The 27,418-nt window shown below is 40.4% G+C and overlaps 1 protein-coding gene across 1 annotated transcript in view; it reads left to right on the top strand.

The window, feature by feature from the left end:
• Positions 1-27,418, top strand: part of FAM20C (FAM20C golgi associated secretory pathway kinase) — a 135,938-nt gene that overhangs the window by 83,985 nt on the left and 24,535 nt on the right. Inside the window, exons 4-5 of the mRNA XM_075179647.1 lie at positions 12,182-12,274; positions 19,096-19,211. Coding sequence (XP_075035748.1) covers positions 12,182-12,274; positions 19,096-19,211 — 209 coding nt within the window. The remainder of the gene's footprint in view (positions 1-12,181; positions 12,275-19,095; positions 19,212-27,418) is intronic.

The raw sequence follows: 27,418 nt of genomic DNA, 5'->3' as shown, positions 1-27,418 counted from the left end.
CAAATGCGGAAGCTTTGCCTACTCTTCCGGGAGTCCGTGCAGACTCCCCGAAATTCGGGAGCCTCCCGGGAATTCCGGGAGAGTAGGCAAGTATGGGGTAATCCAATATCAAGGACAAGTCTCTCTATCAGATTATTTCCTATTAAGTACAAATATAACACGTGGGAACCTAACCCGTGGGTTGCACGTCTCTGTTGTAGACCAGTGAGGAACACATGGATCATGGAGGTAGATAAGGGGACAGTGTTTTTATTCACATAAAAAGTCTGTAGTCCATTATAAAGGTATAATTACCCCATGCCCCCTTGGTAAAGGATCATATTTAATAACTAGTTAATTATACAAATGCACAATAATGTTACCAGTAAGAGCATCACAGGGACCCACTATAAATAATATGAGACCATGGATATAGATTAAACCAACACTCATTTAACGTGGGTAATAAATTCCTATTTTTCAGCCAGATTCTCATAGACCATAGAGAACAAGGTATATATGTTCTAGGGAATTTAAAAAGTGATCATATACCTGCTGTGGGTGTTATATTAACATCTGTATGAAGACCAGAGGCTTAGTACGTTCTCCTCGAGTGGTTCTACAGCTCTGCCTCTAGCTTTGCTTAGACAGTACCTTGATGTTTACCATAGACTGTATAACAGAAATATCGACTGCACTGATGAAGCCTGAATCATGGACCTCTGTTTATGTTCTTTTAACCAATGACCTGATAATGATTTACCAATGGTTCAATATCCATAGCTGCAGAATATAAAATGGTATCTTTATCCTTCAGCTTATCATTGTTAAATGCCGCAGATGATTTCTGAATAGAATAAACAGGAAACAGATATCTACAAGAACAGAAGATTCTATTAAAGCCAGATTCTCCACTTACTACAGTCCCGTATGTTCTCCAGCACTGGGGCCAACTTCTAGAAACATAAGATATCTAGAATCTGATGGCAGAAACTAGAGGTCCATCTAGTCTGTCCTTCTTTGTGTTTGGTGGGGTTTGTTCTTTCTTTTTGTTTGGCAATTTTGGATTTTTTTCTGGATTGTGGTTTGTTTTTAGTCTGTTTTCTTAACTCTTCTCTCTTAACAATAGCCATGTGTTTGCCCCATGCATTTTTAAGTTATTTTACTGTACATGTCCCCACCACAGCAGGGAGACTATTTCATGGCTCTATCACCCTGTCTGTAAAATAGCTCTTCTTTTTGTTACCTTTCATTCTTTCTCTAGAAATCCTCATTTTTTTTAAAAAAAAATACTGAAAATGCTGAATTCCTGAGTTTTATCAATCATTTATTTCAATGTTTCTATCATATTGGGTATTCCCTGCTCTCCTCTAAGCTGTATATATCAGTATTTCTTGATACGATTATTTTGCAGCCTATAGCCATTTTAGTAGCTTTTCTCTTATTCTTTTTTTCTGGTTTATTAATTGTTTTTGGAAATAGTGCCTCTAGAATTGTACACAGTACTCAAGGTGAGGACATACTAGTGTCCTATAAAGTGGCAATATACTATCCCTCTTCCTCTTACTAATACAACATACCTATTCCTACACAACCAAATAATCTACTGACTTTTCCCACTCCTAAACTACACTGCTTCCTTGATATCAACTAAAGATAGTTGTTCAAACTTGTCCCAGGTGGTCTCTGGAAGAGTGGGGACAAATGGGGTAGGTACACACTGGCCCGATGATTGCACGAAAAACCTCCAATCAGCTGACATCCAGCCGTTTGGTCCGATATCCTGTGAGTGTGTATAGTGACACGGTGATCTAATGTTGTCCCAATCATCGTTTCATTTGGTGGGTCGTACTGTTTAATATTTTCCGATCAATCACCGACCGATCATGTAGTGTGTATGCACTCATGCACACGATCTCCATAGAGTTTACAGAGTCGGGCTCTTTTCAGCCGATGCTAGTGATGAATGTCCCGGGGAATAAATGTAGAAAGTGCTGTAGAAGGAATAATTAATTTGTTCGTTCTGAGACAGAATGTTTCGTTTCAGAGTCATAGGAGCTAACGTAATACATTAGGACATGTGGATAGCTATAACAAGGCGGTTCTAATCAGTGTGACAATGTGACAATAACGAACGAATGAATATTGTGCTGTCATTCTCTGAAGACTAGAGGACCAGATGAAGAGCACAGATCTGAGGGTAAATCGTGTCAGTGTGTACGCATGAATCGCCAGACTGATCAGACTTTCAGTCGCAGGTTCAATCGTTTGAAATAACGGAATGTCGGTCGGAAATTCTTCAGTGTGTACCTAGCCTTCGACATAGAGGGGTGATTGCACTGTGGGATGTGCACAAGTTGTATTGTGTATCTTGCGTGAAGTGGGCCCACAGATATCTACCTGTGAAGACTTGTACGATTATGGGACATCTTCCTGCAGTATTTCTTTTAAGAAAAGGTGGCAACCATAATTGTAGACTTTAATTTTTTCAATTCTGACAAATTCCTGAAACTCCAATACATTATTGAAGTGTACTGTTAGCTCTTTCATATTATGGGTCTGATTTTGAGTTAGGAGCAAAGAAAAGAAAAGAAGCAAATTTGCACCTTGGCAAAACCATGTTGCATTAGAGGGGGAGGGGGATTTAAAATGTAGGGACAGGTTTATAGTTGGGATACGGCATGTCATAGATCAGCTTTAATTTCAGTGTAGAAATAAAGCTATCAAGTATTTGTGTGCTACATGAAATAACAGCCAGTATTTTCCTTGCGTGCAAAAAAATAAGTGGGTTTGTACCCCTTGCTTGTAGCACGGTTTGTCCAGGTGCAAAGTTTCTCCTTTTCTTTGCTTTGCTCTTAACTCAAAATTAGACCCTAAGTGATGTGTGTTTAGGGATCAGTGTCCCTTTTACATATTGTGCAAAATAAATTTAATTGTATGAACATTTCTAATATCTTCAGAATAAACCAGTTCCAGTTCATTAATGGATAGCGATAGACTGTACATTGGGGTACAGTTCTGAAAACTGTTCCTTAGGTAACTGTGTAGGAACAGGAGCTGTTGTTCATATCGATCAATCATATTCGGTCATGTTTCTACTTCAGTTTAGAATATGTAATGTATTTTAGTGCCCCAATAATTTTTAGAACATTTTGTTGCAAGAGACCTTTCAAATATTTAATTATTCATGCCTGGCTTTCTTTTAACAAAAATATTCACACGACAGCTTTTATGAAGCTTGGAAAATCACCTGAGGACTAGCATTAATAAATGAATATATTGTGGTTTATTATTGTTCATAACAACATGGTTTATTATTGTCAGGCACAGACTGGGCTGGGGGGCAGGGGGGCATCCGCTCCCCGGGCCGGTCCCATAGTGGGCTACCTCGGACTGGGTCACTGGGCCACCAAAAATGTTTTCCCATTAAAATAGGCTGTTGAGACGAGGCTGGCCTCCCCAGACTAAAATTTGCCGGCCCTCCTCTGATTATTGTCCACAGTAATGTAGTTCATTACTGTCCATAGGAACATGGGGCCTGATTCATTAAGGATCTTAACTTAAGATACTTCATATTTAAGTCTCCTGGACAAAACCATGTTACAATGCAAGGGGTGCAAATTAGTATTCTGTTTTGCACATAAGTTAAATACTGACTGTTTTTTCATTTAGCACACAAATATCAACTTTACATTTCAGTGTACAAATAAGCTATCAAGTATTTGTGTGCTACATGAAAAAACAGTCAGTGTTTAACTTATGGGCAAAGCAGAAAACTAATTTGCATCCCTTGCATTGTAACATGGTTTTGTCCAGGAGACTGAAATAAGAAGTTTCTTAAGTTAAGATCCTTAATGAATCAGGCCGCTGGTTTATTATTATTGCCCATAGCTTCAAAAATGCACAGTGTAATTAGAGAGACTTTCGATAGTACATTGTCCCCTGTTACCTAATGGCCTTTATATCATAGTCCTTGAACATGCAATGGAGGAATAAGGGGCATAAATGTTACAACAGCGGGTCCCATCACAGCCAGTGCTCTTGGGGCCCCTGATGCTTCTTAGCAGGTGGGAATTGGGGATAACATCCCATGATTCTGTTGAAGTTTAATAATTGGATGAAAGTGTTAATCAACAATTTCTGTACGCTAAAATCGGTTGTGATGTGATTAGTACGCAGTCGACCAATTATCTTAACGAATAACAACATAAAAATAAGATTTATCTATTTTTTACAGTTATAGGGAATTCAATTGACCAGTAACGTGGCCTGCGCACTATTACCGTTTTTACGGTTATTAGTGTTCGCAGTCGCATGAGAACGTTTCCGGTAGTATTTATGATGTGTTTGCACATTGCGAACGCTAGGCAAAACTAATATTAGTTTTCAAATATTAGTTAGCAACTCCAGAGATGTCATAAAAGAACCAGTTTATAGAGGTCTAGAGACGGGAGCCCGAGGATAGGACACCTGGCCACACGTGGAAAGATGACCCCCACCTTAAGGCACAATGACCAGAGGAATCAGCCAATGGGGCGTCGAGTTCTTGGGAGGTCCTATGGATGTGGACCTTAGTACTGTATCTGTGTATCTTTGTGATGTCACTGCTTTTATGAGAGCGCAGTGTATAAATTGTTCATCTCCTGCTTTGGAAACCAGAGCGTTCTGATAGAACGTTGTTGTTGGTGCTGACCGCGCAGGTGTATGTATGCACCTCTTTTCTATACACATGGGGGCGTTTATATTGTCATGCAGCTGGTACCATATATAATATGGGTTTAACCGAGCGAGGGCTTATTGCCATGCAACTGGTACCATATATAATATGGGTATAACTGAGCGAGGACTTATTGCCACACAGCTGGTACCATATATAATATGGGTTTAACCGAGCGAGGGCTTATTGCCATGCAACTGGTACCATATATAATATGGGTATAACTGAGCGAGGACTTATTGCCACGCAGCTGGTACCATATATAATATGGGTATAACTGAGCGAGGACTTATTGCCACACAGCTGGTACCATATATAATATGGGTTTAACCGAGCAAGGGCTTATTGCCATGCAGCTGGTACCATATATAATATGGGTTTAACCGAGCGAGGGCTTATTGCCATGCAGCTGGTACCATATATAATATGTGTTTAACCGAGCGAGGGCTTATTGCCATGAAGCTGGTACCATATATAATATGGGTTTAACCGAGCGAGGGCTTATTGCCACACAGCTGGTACCATATATAATATGGGTTTAACCGAGCTAGGGCTTATTGCCATACAGCTGGTACCATATATAATATGGGTTTAACCGAGCGAGGGCTTATTGCCATACAGCTGGTACCATATATAATATGGGTTTAACCGAGCGAGGACTTATTGCCACGCAGCTAGTACCAAATATAATATGGGTTTAACCGAGCGAGGGCTTATTGCCATGCAGCTGGTACCATATATAATATGGGTATAACTGAGCGAGGACTTAATGCCACGCAGCTGGTACCATATATTATATGGGTTTAACCGAGCGAAGGCTTATTGCCATGCAGCTGGTACCATATATAATATGGGTTTAACCGAGCGAGGACTTATTGCCATGCTGCTGGTACCATATATAATATGTGTTTAACCGAGCGAGGACTTAATGCCATGCAGCTGGTACCATATATAATATGGGTATAACTGAGCGAGGGCTTATTGCCATGTATCTGGTACCATATATAATATGGGTTTAACCGAGCGCTGACTTATTTCTCCTCTATGTTTTTTCTGACAATTCATCTGGCTAACGTACACTGTAACCAAATATTATTTAACTAGCTATGATGTGAGATTACCAAAGCTTCATCTATATACACTGAAATCATAATTATTAATTAATATAGTTAGCAGATTTAGCGGCATTGCTGGATCTTAATAAAAAACACGCAATTTTTGGGTTATTAGGCAAATTTAAAGCTTGTCTTTATAACTGGGTACGACAAGATGGATAATTACTGGAGAGAGCTTGGTTAGCATCTGCAGTCTTTAAATATGACCCGGGTATGTTAACCTGCTTAGCCCTTTGGCTGTAGAAATAGTGTTTATACAGCATTGTGATAGGAAACTTAAAGTGTACCCATTACCTTCACACAATGGAGGCAGCCATTTTGTATGCTGAAACAATATTCAAAATAGTTCCGCCTAGGCGTTGAGGCAAGAAGTATATCAGTGATGTCACTGGTTTCTAGGGAAGTGGTAGGCTGTATTCTCAAAATGGCTGCCTCCACTGTTTGTAGGTGATGATTGCACTTGGCTCCAAGGTGACTTGAATATCAATACTAGAAGGCTGTTTTTCTTTCTTTGCACACGCTGTTCTTCATAGATAAACATTTATTCTTTCTCCTTTTTGTATTTTAAACAGTAGAGTAGATGGGTAATGGAGGCTGCTTTGTTCATTGTCTAAATGATGGGAAAGAACCAAACCATGACTGTTTTTGTTCCACACACGGCATTTATTCTGTTAGAAAATAAACTAAACATAGTTTTTCCACCTCGTGGATGCCTAATATTTATTAAAGGCAGGAAGAGTAAGCACGTAGAGTATTTATCTTCATAATGTTCTCAGCTGTAAAATGCCTCATTGCATGGAAACAAAGTATAGAACTAAAGCTCTTATGGAAATGAGAGCAGCAAAAAAACTCATTGCATTAATGTGTCTGAATTTTCTCCTAGTTAAGGCCAAAAAAATATGGAAGCACAAGAAATTCCTGATGATTAGCAGAGGTGTCGTTCATTCTGTGTGCTCTTAGATAGAGGCAGAACATGCTACAAAACAGTGAAGCAGTTTCCAAATAAAAATGTAAATGTATAATACTCAGGTACTACTGATAAATCAATCATTCATCCAGTAGTGACCAATAACATCTTCCCAATCACATGTAGGCCATGTGGCGAGTAAAAGACTGTAGTAAATCAATTGGCGGTTACTTAATTCATCATTTAAAACTGCAATTTTATTAAAGGCTAAACCCGATGGGCTTTATGTAATCACTGATTAGTACATTTACCCCTATATCTGTCTGGGCACAATTGGGGCAGTCACAACAATAAAAAACGTGGTGGGGTAAACGAGCCCATGGACCCCCATGCAGGGTTTAAGCAATCTCCGTGGTCCCCCTTACTCTCTCCTACCTATCATAGGCTATAGCAGTGGTTCCCAAACTGTGTGCCTAGGCTCCCTGGGGTGCCTCGGCGATCTCACAGGGGTGCCTCGCCCAGGGCCAGTGGTAAGCAAGGCGGGGGACTACTTGGTAATAATTTTGGCTTAGGGGTGCCTTGAAAAAATTATGGAGACCCTAAGGGTGCCTTGAACTGAAAAAGTTTGGGATCCACTGGGCTATAGTACAGCCTCAAAGGGAAATGGTAGGATTACACAATGTAAAAGATGGATGGAGTACTACACAATGACTTCACTATGTAAAAATCTCATAACTGCTTAACATTGCAATGGACCTGTCTATGTAGAACCAATGAGGTGTTTTTGCATTATGTATACTGTGTTCAGCATATATTCTGTGTACAGGCCATATGCTATGGTTCCTGGTGCTTTATTAATATTGTCAATGATTTGTAAGTCACCCTGTACTCCGCAGTCTTGGACCAGGGGGAGAAGAGAGCACACATAAAACAGGGCCATACAAGAGAGATAAAATAAGGGCAGACATGAACACAAAGGATAGGGAGGCCTGTGAGAGCTTACATTCTAGATGTACAATCTAAAGGATCTTGAACTAGACTGCTAAGCTGACAGTCGGAGGGGGATGCATGCTGCTAATAGCTAGGTGATTGGCTTCCAACATTAATGTCTGTCTCTCCCAAACTCAACATAATAGTATTTAGCTTCAGTAATAAACAGTGTTTCTATTACTTTCTCTTTATTTTTTTTACATTTTAATTTGTATTTTAAAGCAGGGATTCAGTGTAAGCAATCTAAGCTCCCCCAACCAGGGCACGAGTTGCCCCCTGTATAATTGCTTTGTGTCGGTTCTCAACAAGACTCATTTATGATGTGCAAAAAATATGGATCTGCACAGCTTATTTATTATAAGTGCATGTAATTGTCAACAGGTGTATTTGAAGGTGTATGCTCACTTACTGCTCTTTGAAAACACCCCTGAAAAAAGAGGGTGCACCTACATTTGTGGGTTTAATATACTCCGGAAAATGCTCCTGGCGGAAAAAGTAAATGTAACATAACTACAAAGACCAACTTCAGCACAGTGGCCTGGTGGTTAGCACTTCTGCCTCACAGCACTGGGGTCATGAGTTCAATTCCCGACCATGGCCTTATCTGTGTGGAGCTTTATGTTCTCCCCGTGTTTGTGTGGGTTTCCTCCGGGTGCTCCGGTTTCCTCCCACACTCCAAAAACATACTGGTAGGTTAATTGGCTGCTGTCAAAAAATTTACCCTAGTCCCTCTCTGTCTGTCTGTGTGTGAGTGTGTGTCTATATTGGGGAATTTGCACTGTGAGCCCCCATGGGGCAGGGACTGATGTGAATGAGTTCTCTGTACAGCGCTGCGGAATTAGTGGCGCTATATAAATAAATGATGATGATGATGATTTTATGACCAGACCCTTCATTAATTTACGTCATACTTGCTTACGTTTTTAAGGGAGCCCTAGGGGCAAGTGTGGGGGCTGTGGCAGTGTGACTTGACTCATAACGTCCACATGCCCTGCCAGGCAATGCCACGATTTGTGCCTCTTGGACAATCCGAGAGAGAAGGCAAGTATGATTAACTTTAACTTTGTATGCTTATTCCATTCATAGCAAGGCTGGCCCCGATCCACCCAACTCCTCCCAACAGTAGCCTCCTCCTGCAATCTTTTGAACCCCCGCACAGGAGAACGTTTGGCATGCATGCAGGTTTTATTAAACATAGGCATGAAAAGAACATTTGTGCTGCAGATTTGTACATTTCCATGGATGGAAATGACCCTCAACATCTTTGGTGAATAGGGCTGCAGACAGTTTACACATCAGAAACACAATTTCTTTGATCTCATGTATATAGGATATACTCTCTGGAATGATTTCTGAGGACATTCAGTAGCCAAAGGTTGATGTAGTTGATATATAGCCTGGTAGTATTGCTCCTCTAAAGCTGTCAATTTAAGGTCAATAAATAGTAGAGAGAGGGCGTCAAGCTCTGACTATAAATACAACAAAGTCAAATAGCTACTTACATAATATGGAGGTATAATCTGGTTTGGCATAAACAAGTAACACCTGGGGCTAGATTTACTAAGCTGCGGGTTTGAAAAAGTGGGAATGTTGCCTATAGCAACCAATCAGATTCTAGCTGTCATTTTGTAGAAAGCACTAAATAAATGAAAGCCAGAATATGATTGGTTGCTATAGGCAACATCCCCACTTTTTCAAACCCGCCGCTTAGTAAATATTGCCCATCATGTTTTGTTTTTATCTATTATGTGGCTAATTCTGTTCTACAATCTGTCCGGTTCTTTATATTCCACCCTTATGGAAAGTCCAGCAGTTGGGTTTAATTAATAGTGTGGATTTAGAGATTATTTTTAATGTATCGAATGCGTTGACATAATGCAGTAATGCAATATTTATAAATATATGTACATAAACTATTTACTTTGATGAATCTCAGACTCGTGGATAATTGGGCAAACACTAGCAGAGGAATATAAAAATTCTTGAAATATCCCAAAGGAAGAAAAGATAAAATATCATCTAAAGCAGAAAAATCTGGGAGCCAGCTGGCTGTCAACTGCTATAAACTGTTACATTTACACTTGTATCAACATTCTATTAGGACCTGTTAAACTATTTTGAATTAAAGTTGTGGATGAAATAATAACAAGAGGTTTGAAGAAATTCTCCAAGCTTGGTAAAATGCCAGAATTAAATCCATTGTAGCCATCACTTTTAAAAGTTATTGTTTTGATGTCTGGGGAAGATTTACTCAAACCAGCTGAAAAGTGCAGGATTATAAACTAGGGGAGAAGGATTTTTCTTTTAGATCCACAGTTAATGATGTATATACTATGAGTGCACAGGGCTGCAGGCAGCTAGTAGACAAATGAAATTTGTGGAAATCTGCAGCTACTGAGGTGGTTTAACGATTCTTCCATATGTCAGTTATGGAGTAGTGTGAGGCATTATTACGGCTTCGCTGACTGGCTAAAATGTCAAAATAAACAGTAGCTTTTCATTCAGAACATTTCAAGATTCAGGGCATTAATTTGGTTTTTTTTTTTGCTTTAACATTGTAATTAGTGACACGACCTGTCTTTATTTAAAGCATCTACGACATAGAAGTGCTTAATTTCCAATAAGTTTGCACAATTATTAGATGGAACATTATGACCGATTCCAACAATTTAATTAGGTAATAATAGCGGATTAGTGCATCTATTAGGCAAAAATAAACACTGAACTACTGATTACATAGGGCTTACATCGGACTGTGATCATTCAAGACACATGTATAGTATACATTGTGTTATTATTATTTCTCTCTTCCTCTTTTACTGTATAATTGATGGATTTCTCACTATTTTCATTCTCTGGTTAAATTACTTTTATTGTAAAAATAAGATTCAAAAATAACATTAGATTGCATAACATCTAGAGATTATTATTCACAATTTTTGGGGGGGAGGGGAGGGACTCCATGTAAATTGTAGTTTATCTTGTTTTTATTTTAAAGAGGGGATAGTGGAGAGTGTCAGTGGACAGGACCCTAGGGAAAGGGAAAGGGTCATGTGCAAGTAAAGGGAGGGGATCCTGGAAGACAAGATTCCAGTAGACTGGAGAAAGTGAAGGGGGTTCCAGTAGAGAGAGTGGAGGGTGTCAGTGGATAGGATGCTAGGGAAAGGGAAAGAGTAAAGGGAGTAGATCCTGGAAGACAAGATTCCAGTAGACTGGAGAAAGTGAAGGGGGTTCCAGTAGAGAGAGTGGAGGGTGTCAGTGGATAGGACCCTAGGGAAAGGGAAAGAGTAAAGGGAGTAGATCCTGGAAGACAAGATTCCAGTAGACTGGGGAAAGTGAAGGAGGTCCGGTAGAGAGAATGGAGGGTGTCAGGGGATAGGACCCTAAGGAAAGGGACAGGTGTAAGTGGAGAGAGGGGGGTTCCAGAGGACATGGTCTTGGGATACTAGAGAGAGAGTAGGGTGCTAGGGCAAGGGAGGGGGGCAGGTAACAGGTTCCCAGGAGAAGTGGAAGGGGAGAAAGAGAGAGATACCAGGGGAGAGGGGGACGGGGTTAGGGGACAGGAGCACTCATCAGCAATACAAATATAATCCTGTGCCTCCCCTTTGTTGCACCAGGGGGGAGGCATCTTTTTAGGGGAAGAGAACTGAGGGGTCTTGGTGCAGCCTACACTTCAGTAGGGCTAGGCAAGCCCCATGGATGTGGCTACTACCAACATTGCATGATTATGCTCCCGTTTCTAGCTCCAAAGTGACCCCAATACACTTTAATTGTCATATGGAAACAGTGTCAGTGAATATCTGAAAGAAAACATGTCTACTTGATGGAACAACCGTTGTAAACAATGCGCTATTACCAAAAACATGTATATACAAATACTCTCTAATATTTCAGCTTCTGCTTTTGGCTTAAATAAGCTGTCATTGGTCTTGGCTTGTTGAATTCCAGACAATATGGTAGTGCACAACATGGGAGCCCATTCGTCCCAGTTTTCCCAGGAACGTCCCTCTTTTAACACCCAAAATAATTCCGACACCTGACCACCTAAATGGGCAACATACATTGAAATAAACTTCTATAACTATTTATCTTACTTGAAAATTGAGAAAACATATGGAATAGATTAAGGAGCAGTATTATTGCAATGTTTGATCTTTTTTTACCATTTTCATTTTTAGGTGATCTAACATATTGTTTTATGACCATCTGGTTGTTTGGTAATGTGTAATACTTTCCATGCTTAGTTCTGGAACTAGAAAACAAATTGTTAACACATTTTCCTTAAAAAGCAATATCGTGCACCTGTGGATTATTCACAGTGAAGACGGACATTTTCTGTGTTGCATATTCATGGTAAAGTGCCTCAGTTTTGTCATTAGTTCTTAGGGGAACCTGGCCACTGTGTATGTGTGGACAAGACACACCATAATGACCATGCACATATTAAACTCATGTTTTCTTTTGTTTTTGTAGACAAACAAGGGAACAGGAAACACCTCCCGACTTCTTCTACTTCTCAGACTTCGAGCGGCACAATGCTGAGGTTGCTGCTTTTCACTTGGACAGGTGAGATTTTTAACTTTATGTCGCTGTTCTTATAAATAAAGTTTTAGAAAAATATTCATGCGGTGTTTGTAGTAGCCAATCACACAGCTTCTAAAGACCAGATGGAGAGAAAAATAAGTTGGATTTATGACCTATGCAATAGCAATAAGGGGCCTGATTCATTAAGGATCTTAACTTGAGAAACTTCATATTTCAGTATCCTGGACAAAACCATATGACAATGCAAGGGGTGCAAATTAGTATTCTGTTTTGCACATAAGTTAAATACTGCCTGTTTTTTCATGTAGCACACAAATACTTGATAGCTTATTTGTACACTGAAATTTAAAGTTGATATTTGTGTGCTACATGAAAAAACAGTCAGTATTTAACTTATGTGCAAAACAGAAAACTAATTTGCACCCCTTGCATTGTAACATGGTTTTGTCCAGGAGACTGAAATAAGAAGTTTCTCAAGTTAAGATCCTTAATGAATCAGGCCCAAGATCCTTAATGAATCAGGCCCAAGGTTCTCAGATCCCGGACAAACACACTTTATTGGCCCAACCTGCCACTTGGCAGTATGTTGCCACTGTATTGAGTGAACTCACTGGGTCTGATTCATTAAAAAAGTAAAGCAAAAAGAAAGGAGTAACTTTGCACCTTGGCAAAACCATGTTTCATTAGAGGGGGTGGTAAATTTAAAATGTGTGGACAGATTTATAGTTGGGGTAGGGCATGTTCTAGATCAACTTTTAATTTCAGTGTAAGTATAAAGCTACCAGTTATTTGTGTGCTATATGACAAAACAGCCAGTATTTACCTTATGTGGAAAACAATAAACTAATTTACACCCCTTGCATTGTAACATGGTTTGTGCAAGAGAAAATGTACTCTTTTTTTGCCTTACTTTCCTTAATGAATCAGGACCAGTGTGCTTTGCCACCTTTAATTTGAGGAATAACTAACATTGTGCAACAGTGTGGATTTATTCTGGGCCAAATTGTGTTATGACTGTTGAATATCAAATAGCCAATTACGATTCTGGAAAATGTTTTTGTTTGCCTTATTATATCTGTTGATTTATTTTTTACTAGATCTCTCATAATTACCAGTGTAATACAGAGTGAAAGATATTTTTATTTATTAAAAATGTGAATAATATACACTATAATAAGGGTTTATTCGGTCTATAAAATACAATATATGTTGCATCTACTCTTCTTGAATTAAACTAGGTTATACCCAAGGCTTGGATATGCCTTATAATGTATTGCCTGGTAAAGAACAATTGGGTATTTTGTCATTTTCATGCTGATGTGACAACTTGGTGGCACTGCGTGGTGGGTGGTATTTAGAAGAATATTAGCCCATATTATTATTATTATTATTATTATTATTATTATTATTAATAATAATAATAATAATCATACTATTATTATTAATAATAATAATAATAATAATAATAATAATAATATATAAAGCATAATAAGGCCTATAGATTTTCCCTTTAAGTGATACTTTTAAAATCCAGTGTGCTTCTCCATGTGTGTGAAAGATAACTAGGAATCATAAAAGGATAACAAGGAACACAACATGTAGTAGACTGCTTAGCAATGATTTACAGGCTGCACAGCTTTGAATGGCCACATTTAATACAGCCTTACCGAGCCAAACACAAGCAGATGGAGCTTCCTCTATCGAGGACACAATGGGCTTCATACTTAAAGGGGGCCAGATGATAATCTTGTCCATGTAATCTGAAATCAGACGTCAACAGACACAGATACAGGGATAATTGTAATAAGTCATTAGCTGACCCAGGCAACGCTAATTAGGGCACCATATGCAGATGAACACGAGCCTGGCAATATGCTATTAATAATGCGAGGACGTGTTTGTAGTTCCAGGCACAAAGCATAGCTGATCTGTGTGCATTGTCACGTTGTGAATGTGATGGAATGTTTAGAATTAATCATAATTGAAAGAGATTAAATGTAATTAAAAATCAGATGAATACAAGAGTAAGATTTAAACTCGGGTTTTGTAAGTGAAGTAGTGTCAGATTCTATTTGTATTTTTGTACCATATACTGTGTGTCACTTGGTGGGGGTCAGGAAATTGTATTTAGTGGATTCCACAGAGGCCAATAGGTCTTATATATTATATATTCATTCACAGGACTATTGTCAGTGTCTTGTACGGTAACTAGGCTATAGATAAAGAATACTGTTTGCTCTCGTTCCGGGACTGCCATATGCCATCAGATAATTTCACCAGATTATGATATGAGGGATATTGAAGCATAAATGTATACAGTATAATGTAAATGTATGGTACACATGGGACATAAGGTTTGCAGTGGGCAAAATCGTTCTTGTATACACAGATTGTGATTTTTAAGAGACTGAAGCACAGTGCAACACAACATTAAAACTGCATGTTTGTTAAAGCTGCAGTCCTACATAGATTTATTTTTTATATCTCTAAATATCGAGTACCACTTTAAGCATGTATTTTTCTTAGCTCTTGTTCTTATTAGTAGTATCTTTTCAAAAGCTCTTGGCTTGGCAAACAAAAGTGTCTGCCAGACACAGGCACAAGCTCCCACCTCTCAGCATGTCAGGTGATGGTAGAGAGAGGAGAAGAATGTGGAGACAGAGCTCAGAGGGGCGTTCCAAAGCTTCTCTGTTCACTACATCATGTGACTGTGGTTTCCATGGTAGTCCACAATCAAAAATCAACACTAGCTTTCTGTAGAGAAAAACAAGTGAAAATGGTTAATGCCAACATCCTTCTTATGCCACTGTGACTGATTCACCCACAAGGCTCACTGTCCTGAAACCCACAATATTGTTATCTCTGATATGGATGCAAGAGCAGCCAATTTAAAACTAGATATGTATGTTTGCACTACAAATACTTTAGCTTACAGTACCTCCAAAAATCCAAGGACTAAAAAATATGGACAATATTGACAAAACTACCCATCCACCCAGTTATACTCTGATACACAAACATGTTACAGAGATCACCCTCATGTATTGATAAGCCATGCATCTTAGTTATTAAAATCAAACACACTGAATGAATGAACCATGCACCTGAACAGGGGTTGTGGTTCTAGATGTATTATTGGAAGGATGAAAACAAAAGGAGGGATAAAAAGACTAAGGGGCCTACTTATTAATTATCACATTTCCCTCATTAATTATCATCCCTTATCTCACCGATATAGGTTTGCCTCTGCAGGAAGGGGTAAAACAAATCCTTAGCTATTTTGTTTGATCATTTTTGCTTACACCTCCTAGGGGTGGGAGCAAAAATAAGCGGATTTAAGCGTATTTTATCACCTGATCAGCACTGTAATTGCCTACATTGTGTGAGGCAAAAGAACGAGCTAGGCAACTATGGAACTATCTCTTCTAATTGAATCGGCCGCATGGTATCAGTCGGTTTGGCAAGTAACTAGTTGACAGAGGACAGAGGAGTCAACAAGATATGTGATGCAATCTGGGTCAAAGAATATAATAGATAAAGGTTTTTCTAGAATGAAATACGTAATGAGGTCAGTCAGGAATAAGACGGGGAACGGAGCTCAATGTTCTGGTGACAACAATCTGTGGTAGCCAACCTTTTCTAGCTGTGTACAGTCTTCTGAAAGTTTAATTCTTCTAGTCTGCTGCAAGAAGCAGTGTTATTGAAATCTGACACTTTATAGGTCATAGGTAAGACCTTGCCTTAAGTACTGTATACAGTTCTGTAGGCCCTATCTCTAAAAAGACATTACATAGAACTAAAGTCAATGAAAGTCTACTAAAATAGTGCGTGCGCCTCTTAACAAAACAGGAAAGACTTGAGAAGCTGAATCATACTTGCCAAGCTTATGTCGGCCGAGTCCGGGAGTTCCTGGAGGGGATGAGGGGTGTATGGACGAAGGCGGCGGGGCTCCGCGAATCGCGTCATTTTTTTATGTTTTGGCACAGCCCCACAACAAAATCATCATTTTGTCATGGAGGTGGGGCCAAAATTTGCAGTGAATCATTAAATGTTGGCACCCGATAGGCATGGTGCGGGAGACTTGCCTGCTCTTCCGGGAATGCGGCAGATATACCTGGAATTCGAGAGTCTTCTGGGAGAGTGGACAACTATAGGATATTTCCTCTCCCTCCCAATACCTCAGCTCACTCTGTCAATCACTGAGCTGCTCATATAGTGATTACAGTGGAAAGCTCATTGGTGTTGCACTGCAATGTTTTAGGAGTGCAAGAGCATAGTGACTGGAAGCAAAGAAGGAGTATGTGGGTATGAATTAATTGGGTGGATATCTCCAGAAACAAAAACCTAGAACTTAGTTATCCATAACTGCCATAAGTATATTAAGTAGAAATAAGCAAACTTTTCAAATATTCACCTCATTTCCAATCTGGGGGTAAATGTATGAACGTGCGGGTTCATACAAGTTTCCCTTTACAATGCAGCGCCGCTTGAAATTTAATCACAGAACACACTGAACACGCGGGTGTTGAAGAACCCGCACGTTTATACATTTACCTCCTGGTCACAAAATGTTGCATGTTTTGCAGTCAGAATTTAGCCATAGCTGTTTTCAGTCCTTTCCAGTGCTGCAGTGTACCTGAGCTACAGTACCTGCCATTTTTGGCTAGTTAATAGTGTTAACCAGCTGAATATGTCTGCAGCCATGGGGGTGGCGTTACACCAGTGTAGACCATACTTGTCTACTCTCCCGGAATTCCCGGGAGGATCCCGAATTTCAAGGAGTCCTTTCAGATTCGCCGGAATTCACGGCATTGAATGGCGGGGGCGGGGCTTAATCGCATCATTAAGCCTACTTAATGATGCAATTAATGGTGTCAATTCAATGGTGTCAATTTTTACATTTTAAAGTGGGGGCGAGCTATGATGATGTGACGACGTCACCTAGCACCCTCCTACCCCCCTGTCACATGACTTTTCCCCCGTTATCTCCCAGGGGAGGGGTTTTGAAAGTTAGCATGCATGGTGTAGTCTAGGCTCGTGGTACCACAAATATTATTAGAATCCTTTCCTGTTTTTCGCAGAATGGTGAAGCAAAAATGGAACTCTAGAATTGTACAACCGGAACTATGCACCTTTCTGTCGCAAAACTCAACTTGCACAAAATTTAAAAGAAAAAAAATCTCCAGCATCGAGTACTAATAGTAGCAAGATCAGATCTAGAAACATTGCTAAATTTGTAAATGTATTGCAAATGTATAGATACTTTGTTATATTCAGCCATTAACAGTCTACAATCTGAAATGGAATTGGTGCATCAGCCTGCACTGTGCATCTACAATATCAGACACTTTACAAAATTAAATAAATTTCTGAGTCACATTTTGTACCTCACTTTATAACCACAGGAATTGTGAAAACTAGGACGTTACATCCCTTTTATGAAGTTTGAACTGTTTGCAATAGCGTGTTGAAAGTGTTGAAAATCCCCTAAATGCGCAATATATTATAGAACTGTTATACTGCATAGTTTCTTTATTAAATAGCAATATATTTGAAACATAGCTGTGACCTTCTTTTCTGTAGGGACAGGCAGTTAATAGATATATTTAATTTTTTGACAATATTAACATAAATTAATATATATCTATACAATTTCAAGGAAGGATGGTCCACCCTAATTTCCAAATATATTAAAGGTGCTACACTGCTGTGACTGAAAGTACAATACACAATCCAAGAGTCCAGAGCACTATTCAGTCACAGCAGTGTAGCGCATACTTGCCAACTTTGGCAAGTTGTCCTCCGGGGGATCCGGGGTGAGGTGAGTGTGTGGGGTGGGGCTTGGAGAATCACACCATTTGACCCCACCCCCTGAAGGCCACAACACTGAATGAATCGCATCCTAAGCCCCGCCTCCGCCACTTAACGAATGAAGTGTCCAGGAACCAAGTGGTTGCCCTGCTCTCCCGGGAGTCTCCCGGACATTACGGGAAAGTAAGCGACTATGGTGTAGCACCTTTAATATATGTGGAAATTAGTTTGTGCGGACCATCCCCCCTTGCCATTGCGTATATTTTGAAGGCCGTGGCTGCTTTCTCTCTGGCCCAACACCCCTCCCATCTATCCTTAGAGTAGTTTGGTAGTTTAGAGACACTAAATGAGGTAAGTCCCAAATTCTAAAATTATAAATTGTCTGAGTAGGTAATCCATCTGAAAGAGGTCACCTTGACATGGTAGATGGGCATCCACAGCTTGATCAAAATGTGCACTAGGAACCTCATGTTTATTCTAGTGTTATTATATAGTTTATATTACTGCAGAGTATAACATATATCTGTCTGTAATAATGTATAGATATGGTCCTAGTGCTGAAAGAGTGCACCTGCATATCTTGGATTGTGTTTGTACATATATATATATATATATATATATATATATATATATATATATATATATATATATATTGCTTTACAGGCTAATCCGAAACACAGATTTTCCACCTGTGCCATTTCTCTAATACAAGGGTAACATGAAGTCTCAGTGAGGCTGAGCAATAATCTTTAAATACATTTCTTGACTTCCTTATTTCTGCCGTAGCTCATGAGATGTACCATAGCAGTGTTATTTCCTGTCTCCTTATCTGTTTGTGATTAAGCTGTGGCTGTAGTTCTTAAAGGATTAGGCCTCCCCTGATACACGCCATCAACTTTTATGTCCTTGAAATTGTGACATTGTCAATGTTGGAAAAAGCCGCTAGAATAATGGTCTTCGGTCATCTATAGCAACAAAGGATCTGAGTGTTTTTAAAACAACGTATTAAGCTTTGATTCGGTTCTTTACAGGATTCTGGATTTTCGCCGTGTGCCGCCTATCGCGGGCAGACTGGTGAACATGACCAAAGAAATAAGAGACGTCACGCGGGACAAAAAGCTGTGGAGAACGTTTTTCATTTCCCCAGGTAACAGAAACGTAGCGTACGTCTGGTGTTATTGAATACCCTGTATTTTATTTGTCTTATCGTTAACTCAATGATACACTGAAATATATTGGAATTGTTGTAATCATTGTGTACAGCGATACATCTTGCATACAGATTTTTCTCAAGTGTAATAGAAAGACACAAATTAGGGCTTATTTACTTACATTGCGCTAAACCATAGCAACCAATCAGATAATTACTTTTATCATGTCTAATGTGCAGACATAAAAGCTAATAACTGATTGGTTGCTGTGTTTCACTGTACATTTTCCGCTAAATGCAATGTTGACCCTAGAGTGCGTGTGTGTGCGTGTGCTGTAGAGATATAGAATGTAAGCTTCAATGGGGCAGGGACTGATGTGAATGATTACATATTCTCTCTGTACAGTGCAGCATAATGTGGCTATATTATATAAATAAATGATGATAATAACAATATAGATCTAGCATTCAAAGGTTTATTTTCATGATGTATTCAATTAAGCATACAAGAGCAACAATAGACCCTCCTGCCCAGTCTTGTGGTGTCAGTCCTAGTGGTCATGTTTTATCAATTCAGGATTCAAATGAATTGTGATAACGTTTGTGCATTTTTCCCTGCACAAAGAAGTGTTATACGCAAATCAAGAGTGACGAAAGATGAAAAATAGTTTAGCTCTGCCTAGATGTGATGCCCTTATCTTTAGGTAGTTCTAGTCATGGACAGATTGATTGATGCAAATCTACTAGTCAGGTGGCAGCGCCTGAAAGTTCAAACTTGTCCATCACTAGGAAGATTTCTACAGTGCATTCATCATCATCATCACCATAATTATCTATTTAATTATATAGCGCCACTAATTCCGCAGCGCTGTATAGAGAACTCATTCAAATCAGTCCCTGCCCCATTGGAGCTTACAGTCTAAATCCCCTAACACACAGACCGAGAGAGTCTTCGGGCAATTTAAAGCAGCCAATTAACCTACCAGTATGTTTTTGGAATGTAGGAGGAAACCCACGCAAACACAGGGAGAACATACAAACTCCACACAGATAAGGCCATGGTCGGGAATCAAACTCATGACCCCAGTGCTGTGAGACAGAAGTGCTAACCACTGAGCCACAGTGCATTACGCACCTCCTCAGATCAGCGTAATTTTATCAGTTTTCTGATCTTGTGAGAGGCAGTGACTGGTCCAATTTTACTGAGCTGTATGTGACAGGGGCAGTGCCGTGATGTGAGAATGGAACAAAGCAGGAAGATACAGTAATAGATTCATACTAGCCCACTCTCCTGGAATGTCCGAGAGACTCCCGAATTCCGGGTAGGTCTCCTGGGCAATTCTCCCGGATCCTGCCCACTTCCTAATGACTCTTGGGAAATCGTATCATTTTGGCCCCGCCCCCTTTGATAAAATGTCAATTTCACCGCGGGGACAGGGCCAATTGACGCAGTTAGCCCACCCGCACCCTTGCGCCCTCCAGCCATGCCCCCTCCTCCGGGATCTCCAGGAGGTAAAATATGAAAAGTTGGCAAGTATGGGTAGATTTTATAAAGCTTCCAAAAAGGAAAAGTGGAGGTGTTGTCCATAGCAACCAATCAGATTCTAGCTATCTTTCTCTAGAATGTACTAAATAAAGAATAGTTAGAATCTGATTGGGTGATATGAGGAACATATTTTTCCTTTATAGAATCATTAGTAAATCGACCCCACAGAACTAGCCGTAGGAACAGAGCCCCCAACAGCAACAGAGTGAGGATCCTGGTGGAGGAAGAGTTTGGTGTCACATGAGCCTCTATACATCCTAGTAGTTGTTTTTCATGTTCTTTGAAATATACATATTGTGAATTTAATATCTCGCATAGTCCAGGCTATCATAGTTTTACCTTAGCATCAACTACTATGTGGTTGCTTTTTTAGAAGTCCCTAAACAAAAAAAAAATGCATGGATAGGGTCTGTGAATTCTTATTACAAGCATGATAAATAATACGGTCAGATCTTAATGCCCGGCAATATTAGCCATGAGATGTGTTTGCAGGTCAGATTCTCTTGCTACTGCCATGTTATTCGAGGAGCAGACTAATTGTATTTGCATCTCTTGAGAAATGATTGAAGATGTACAGCATTTGTGAAGTACTTTCCATGCTTACTCACTCTCTCAATGATATGCAATGCATTTGCTTAACAGTTGTTAATTATGTCAGCGTTAGCATGTAATGGACCGTTCTACTTCTCAGCGAGATGACTTATTTATTGGGTTTGAGATTTACATTATCTGTAGATTAAATAAGAATAGGATTTCATTGATTAAAAAACTGGACATCGTATGTAAATCTAGAACACATGCACATATGGCCAGGGCAATGTACTGAATGGTTATAAATAATTTAAAGGACTTGTCTACCGTAATAACTTTGTTACTTAGAGTTTGACATCTTCTTTGCCGGAGGAATGATATAGCCAGATGATGGGACAAGTCTGACAGTTCGCACTACTGTGGTTAGTCCTGCATACTGGGTCCTCCTTTGTGTCTGACCAACAGGGCCTGATTATCTAATAGGCTGACTAGGCTGCAGCCTAGGATGCGAGGTGTTTGTGGGGACGCAATATTTTTGGGGGTGTAAAATTGTGACGGAGAGGTATAAACTGAAATTAATTTTAAAATATGAGGGAATAACATGAAAATCTATAGTAAGGTTTTAATCTTGATGTTTTTCCATGGTAAATGTTCAAGACAATGGGCCTGATTCATTAAGGAAAGTAAAAAAAAAAAAGGTAGTAACTTTGCACCTTGGCAAAACCATGTTGCATTGGAGGGAGTGGTAGATTTAAAATGTGGAGACAGGTTTATAGTTGGATAGGGCATGTTCTAGATCAACTTTAAATTTCAGTGTACAAATAAAGTCATCAAGTATCTGTGTGCTACATGAAAAAAAAACAACCAGTATTTAACTTATGTGCAAAATAATAAACTAAGTTGCACCCCTTACATTGTAACATAGTTTGTCCAGGAGAAAACTTACTCATTTATTTGCCTTACTTTCCTTAATGAATCAGGCCCTATAAGTCATGCTTGGGTGGGTTCTTGAGGATAAGTAAGTAGGAGAGACAAGGACTGTGTCAGGTGTGACAGCTCCCCCCCCCCCCCCTCCACCCACCTTCACCCTCAGCAGTGCTTTCCACACTTTCGTTTTGCTATACTGTACTCCTTTTAAGAAAAACTAAATGAGTGACAAAGATTGTCCCGACCCATTATTATTATTATTACCATTTATTTATATATATTTATATAGTGCCACTAATTCTGCAGCGCTGTACAGAGAACTCACTCACATCAGTCCCTGCCCCATTGGGGCTTACAGTCTAAATTCCCTAACACACACATACACACGGACTAGGGTCAATTTGATAGCAGCCAATTAACCTACTAGTATGCTTTTGGAGTGTGGGAGGAAACCAGACCCCTGGGAGGAAACCCACGCAAACACGGGGAGAACATACAAACTCCACACAGATAAGGCCATGGTCAGGAATTAAACTCATGACCCCAGTGCTGTAAGGCAGAAGTGCTAACCACTTAGCCACCGTGCTGCCCTAACCCATTATAATATTATATAAATAACCAAGCGCAGTCGAGTTTCGAAAACACACAAATGTAAATATTGGTTGGGGGGTGAAGGGAGCCAGATTTGAAATTAAGGACAAGTTCATTTTTACCTTTATCCTGCCGTGGAAGGTGAGGGGGTACTATGAGGGTGTAAGCCTAGGGTGGCCTGAATCCTTAATCAGGCCCTGCTGACCAGGTTCCTCTGGGACACCCTGATTTACGATGGGTGAGTGACACCCACTATTGGCGTAAGAGATGGCATTTTTAAAAGTACAATTCCAAATATGCCCATGTTCTTTTATAATAAATTAGTTGAGCCTTAATTTTTTTGTTATAAAGTGAAATTATTCACATCCTAAGTCAAACGTTAATGAAATATGTTCATCATTTTTTATTAAGACTGTTTCACCTACATTTCGCAGACAGGAAAAATGTATAGTGTGCGGTTTTCAAAAAATAACAGCGTCTAGAGGCAGATAATTTCTTAGGATCTACGTTTCGTTTGTGGTTTTATGTTTGTGTCTGTGGTTTACCTGCTTCTGCGTAGGAGCAGTTGACGTGTTCTCCACAGGAATAAAGTGGGAGAAGGACATGCAGTTTATGTGCTTACCGTACTAACATTTAAGAAAAACATACACAGTCTTTTATTATATCAAATGCAGTCAATCTGACTAATAAAAAAGCATATTTGGATTAACTTAGGGTAATATTAAAAAAACAAATGTAAGTCAAAATAATCATCTCAAAGCTGCAGTATGCACATAGTTTTTTTTCATCCTGATGCTGTAGAAAACAGCTGTGATAGATACTGTATATCACAGGCAGGTTCAGCAGTAATTGAGACGGCGGTTTAAAGAAATCAGTAGTGTGGATCAGTAGGTGGCTCTATTCATATGAATCTATCCAAAGGGAGTGGAGGCAGCTGGTAGTCTGGCTCAAATTTATAATGGGAAATGTGAGCTGAAATACACCCAAATGCACACAGCAAAATGTATTAAATAGCGCTCATTTTGTTTGACCACAACCCCAGCTAAGGGGCTCCTCAGCCTCCTGACTACTACGGATGAGTAAAATTACTACTGAAAGGGTAGGCACAGAGGCGGAACTAGCGAGCTGTGGGCCCCAGCGCAGGAAGCATGGAGGAGGGAACCGGGGCCTGCAGCTCCGCTAGTTCCCTGTGCAGCGGGCCCCATTATCTCCATGGGCCCCGGTGCACCCCACTTGCTGCACCAATGGTAGTTCCGCCACTGGGTAGGCAGACAAGGCAGCTGCCTGGATACCAGGAGCTTAGCGGCACCAAAGCAGAACGCATCCGATTTCCCACATCTTCTGTCTCCTGACTTGTACTAAATATTGTCATATATATCCCTTATATCTGGACATTCCATCAGTGTCACTTACCACCTATTATCAATAATATTATTGTTGTCAATTTGCACTGTGCCACATTGTTTCGCAAAGTCAGCAGGGAAAAGAGGATATACATAAAAGAAGGACAAACAAGGTAGTCAAAATCAGGCGCAGGCTGGCAATGTTCAGCCCGGGGGGCGCTCAGGCGGCTGCATCGCGTGTCACGTGATGCGGCCTCCTGTGCGCTGACGCAGCCGCATCACGTATATTGTGATGCGGCCGCCGGTAATATTTAGAAAATATTGTATCTCCGGGGGGGTCAGCCGGCCCGAAAAGCCGTCAGAAAAGCCCCCCTGCCCCCCGGCCCAGCCTGCCCCTGGTCAAAATAAATGCAGAGAGGAAAACAACGGGTAGGGAGGGACCTGCTCAAAAGATCTTATAGTCTAATAAGACAAGAGGAACGAATGTGGCTCAGAGAGCATAGGATGGTGGTGTCAGATAAAGGGGGGAGATGGCACAATGCATCTAAATTTCCATGTATAAAAGGGGTATGACCTTACCAGAAATTCAAGTTGTGGGGCTGTATTTAAGCTGTGATCACGTGTCCCAATTGTCCAATGTGGGGTGTTGGTAAATGCGTGACATGTATTTCTTCGGTTCTAAAAACCCCCACAAGTTGTATTACTGGCACTTTTTATCATTTGTATGTTGAAGAGTAGTGATGGCATGTATACGTCATCACTTCAGACAGAAACAACGAGGCTGCGAAATTACTGATAATACCCCCATCTCTGAATGGTAACCACAGAGCTGCAGCCATATTTATAACTTATGCTCCTACCAGCCACAGCGCTGATCCCGTTTAATAATCACACTGTGCAGAATGGATTCTCTACTCAGCTTTGTGTCTTCACGGAACCAGTAATCATGTGACTGTATATTCATTAATTGTAGCATTAGCCAAAGCTGGTTATTATAGAGAGGATTTTATGTGTACTGCTCAGTGAATACAGCGGAATCAGCACTACCTGCGAGAGCAATCATTGTAAGTTTATACAATAAAAATACCATTATACCCACATTAGCGAGAATGATCATTTAGTTCTCTTTAAACATTTCTTTGTAAACATTAGGAATCCATATGTCTTTTGCAAAGAGTTGCATAACAATGCAGACACAGGCGCTGCCTTTCCACTGAACGCTGAAAAAAGATTCTTGACATTTTAGAAGCAAGGTCGACTTTTTACTCCTGAGGGGCTTGTTAGGAATTCTTCCTTCCTTAACATGTTTTTATCTCAATGCATCATTTTTCACATATTTAATTAGCTTTTTCTGTGCATGGACGGCTTCAGAGAAGACTTAATCATTGGAACGAACTAGGCAGGGTGGCTGCAGGTCTTTGGTGTTCCATGGATCTTACTGCGGGTTTGTGATAGCACAGTATGGAGGGAGACTCATCAATGAGACCATAATTCTTTGCAGCACTGACAATCCGTCACTGTCCGTGGTCCTGAGAGCTTCCCACAGATCCCTTGTATGAGGCCATCTGTAACAATGACAAGGTCTATTGCTTTGGATACCTTGCATGAAATGAAGAGGCAAAACTAGCGAGCTGTGGGCCCTGGTGCAGGGAAGCGGGGGGAGGGAACGGGGCCCACAGCTCACTAGTTCCCCTTGCAGCGTGCACCATTATCTCCATGGACCCCAGTGCGCCACGCCAGCTGCACCAATGGTAGTTCTGCCACTGAATTATACCACCAGCACCCCCACCTTGCCCGTCCCCACTAATTTCATATTATCGCAAGTTGTCCAAGCTTGGATAGTATATCGTGCAGTCATTAGCCCTTTGTTGGATTCCATAGAGAATGTATAATTAAGGTCATTGTCCTTTGGTTTTGTGTGTACAGAGATCACATGAATATTTTACGAGGCATACGTGGGTCTGCTGTGTTTATGTGATAAATATGCCTTTTGGGCTGGACATAATACACTATGTATTGTAACTGCATATGTGTGCTGGCTTTTACGTTGTTGACGATTCCAATCCACTTTCTTTACCGGCAATTGACTGGAATGATTAACGGGAAGAGGTTTACCAGGTATAGGAACAACAGTACAAATATTCAAGTTGGCTATACACAGACAAGTTCTCTAGCCTTCTAGAACCCTGGATTCTATTTTACAACTATGCCGCTAAAACTTTAATCTGATTTATAGAGGGTCTTTTGTAGAAGTATTTTGTGGTGCCCCTTCATCCACTTCACATCAGTTGGCAGACTATATGTATCAGGAAAGAGATATTTTTGCAAACAGTGTCTGGACTTTACAAAGCAGCGGACAGAAAAGGGTGAGATGCTGTCCTTCTCAGTTTGCCCTTTGTGGCAAAATTCAAAAACTTGTCTCTTTGTACCCCATCCCTGGCTCCAATTATGTTGACGATCCCTTGATACAAACAAAACTAACACATCACATTAATCTGCTATTGCAGAATGTAATAACATCATATGAAACAGCCCTGGCTAAAGTTACCGATGATCTCCTATCAGCCAAATCCAAGGGTCACTACTCCATACTCATCCTCCTTGACCTCTCTGCGGCCTTCGACACCGTGGACCACCCCCTCCTACTGCAAACTCTTCTCTCACTCGGCCTCTCTGGCTATGTCCATGCCTGGTTCACCTCATACCTTGCTAATCGCTCCTTCTCCGTATCCACGTCTGGTTCTTCCTCCTCCCCCTCCCCTCTCCCTGTTGGAGTTCCTCAGGTCTCTGTTCTTGGCCCTTTACTCTTTTCGCTTTATACTTCCTCCCTTGGGGCTCTCATCTCCTCTTTCGGTCTTCAGTATCACCTATATGCTGATGATATTCAACTCTACATCTCTTCTCCTGATCTTTCCTCCTCCCTCCTCTCTCGTGTAACTGACTGCCTCTCAGCCATCTCCTCCTGTATGTCCTCTCGCTTTCTTAAAATTAACATCTCCAAAACCGAACTCATTGTCTTTCCCCCACCCAGACTCCCTTCCCACCATGACCTCTCTATCGTTGTTAACAACTCCACTCTCTCCTCTGTCACCCAACTCCGCTGCCTAGGTGTCACTCTTGACTCCTCTCTCTCTTTTGCCCCCCACATTCAATCGCTAGCCCAAGCCTGTCGCTTCCAACTCCGTAACATTGCCCGCATCCGTCCCTTCCTCTCTCAAGATGCCACCAAAACTATCATCCATGCTCTCATTATCTCCCGTCTCGAC

The sequence above is a fragment of the Mixophyes fleayi genome, chromosome 7 (assembly GCF_038048845.1).
Source record: "Mixophyes fleayi isolate aMixFle1 chromosome 7, aMixFle1.hap1, whole genome shotgun sequence".
NCBI classification, from domain to species: domain Eukaryota; kingdom Metazoa; phylum Chordata; class Amphibia; order Anura; family Limnodynastidae; genus Mixophyes; species Mixophyes fleayi.
Note: the sequence above shows the minus strand (reverse complement) of the source record. Positions and strands in the feature narration are given on the sequence as shown.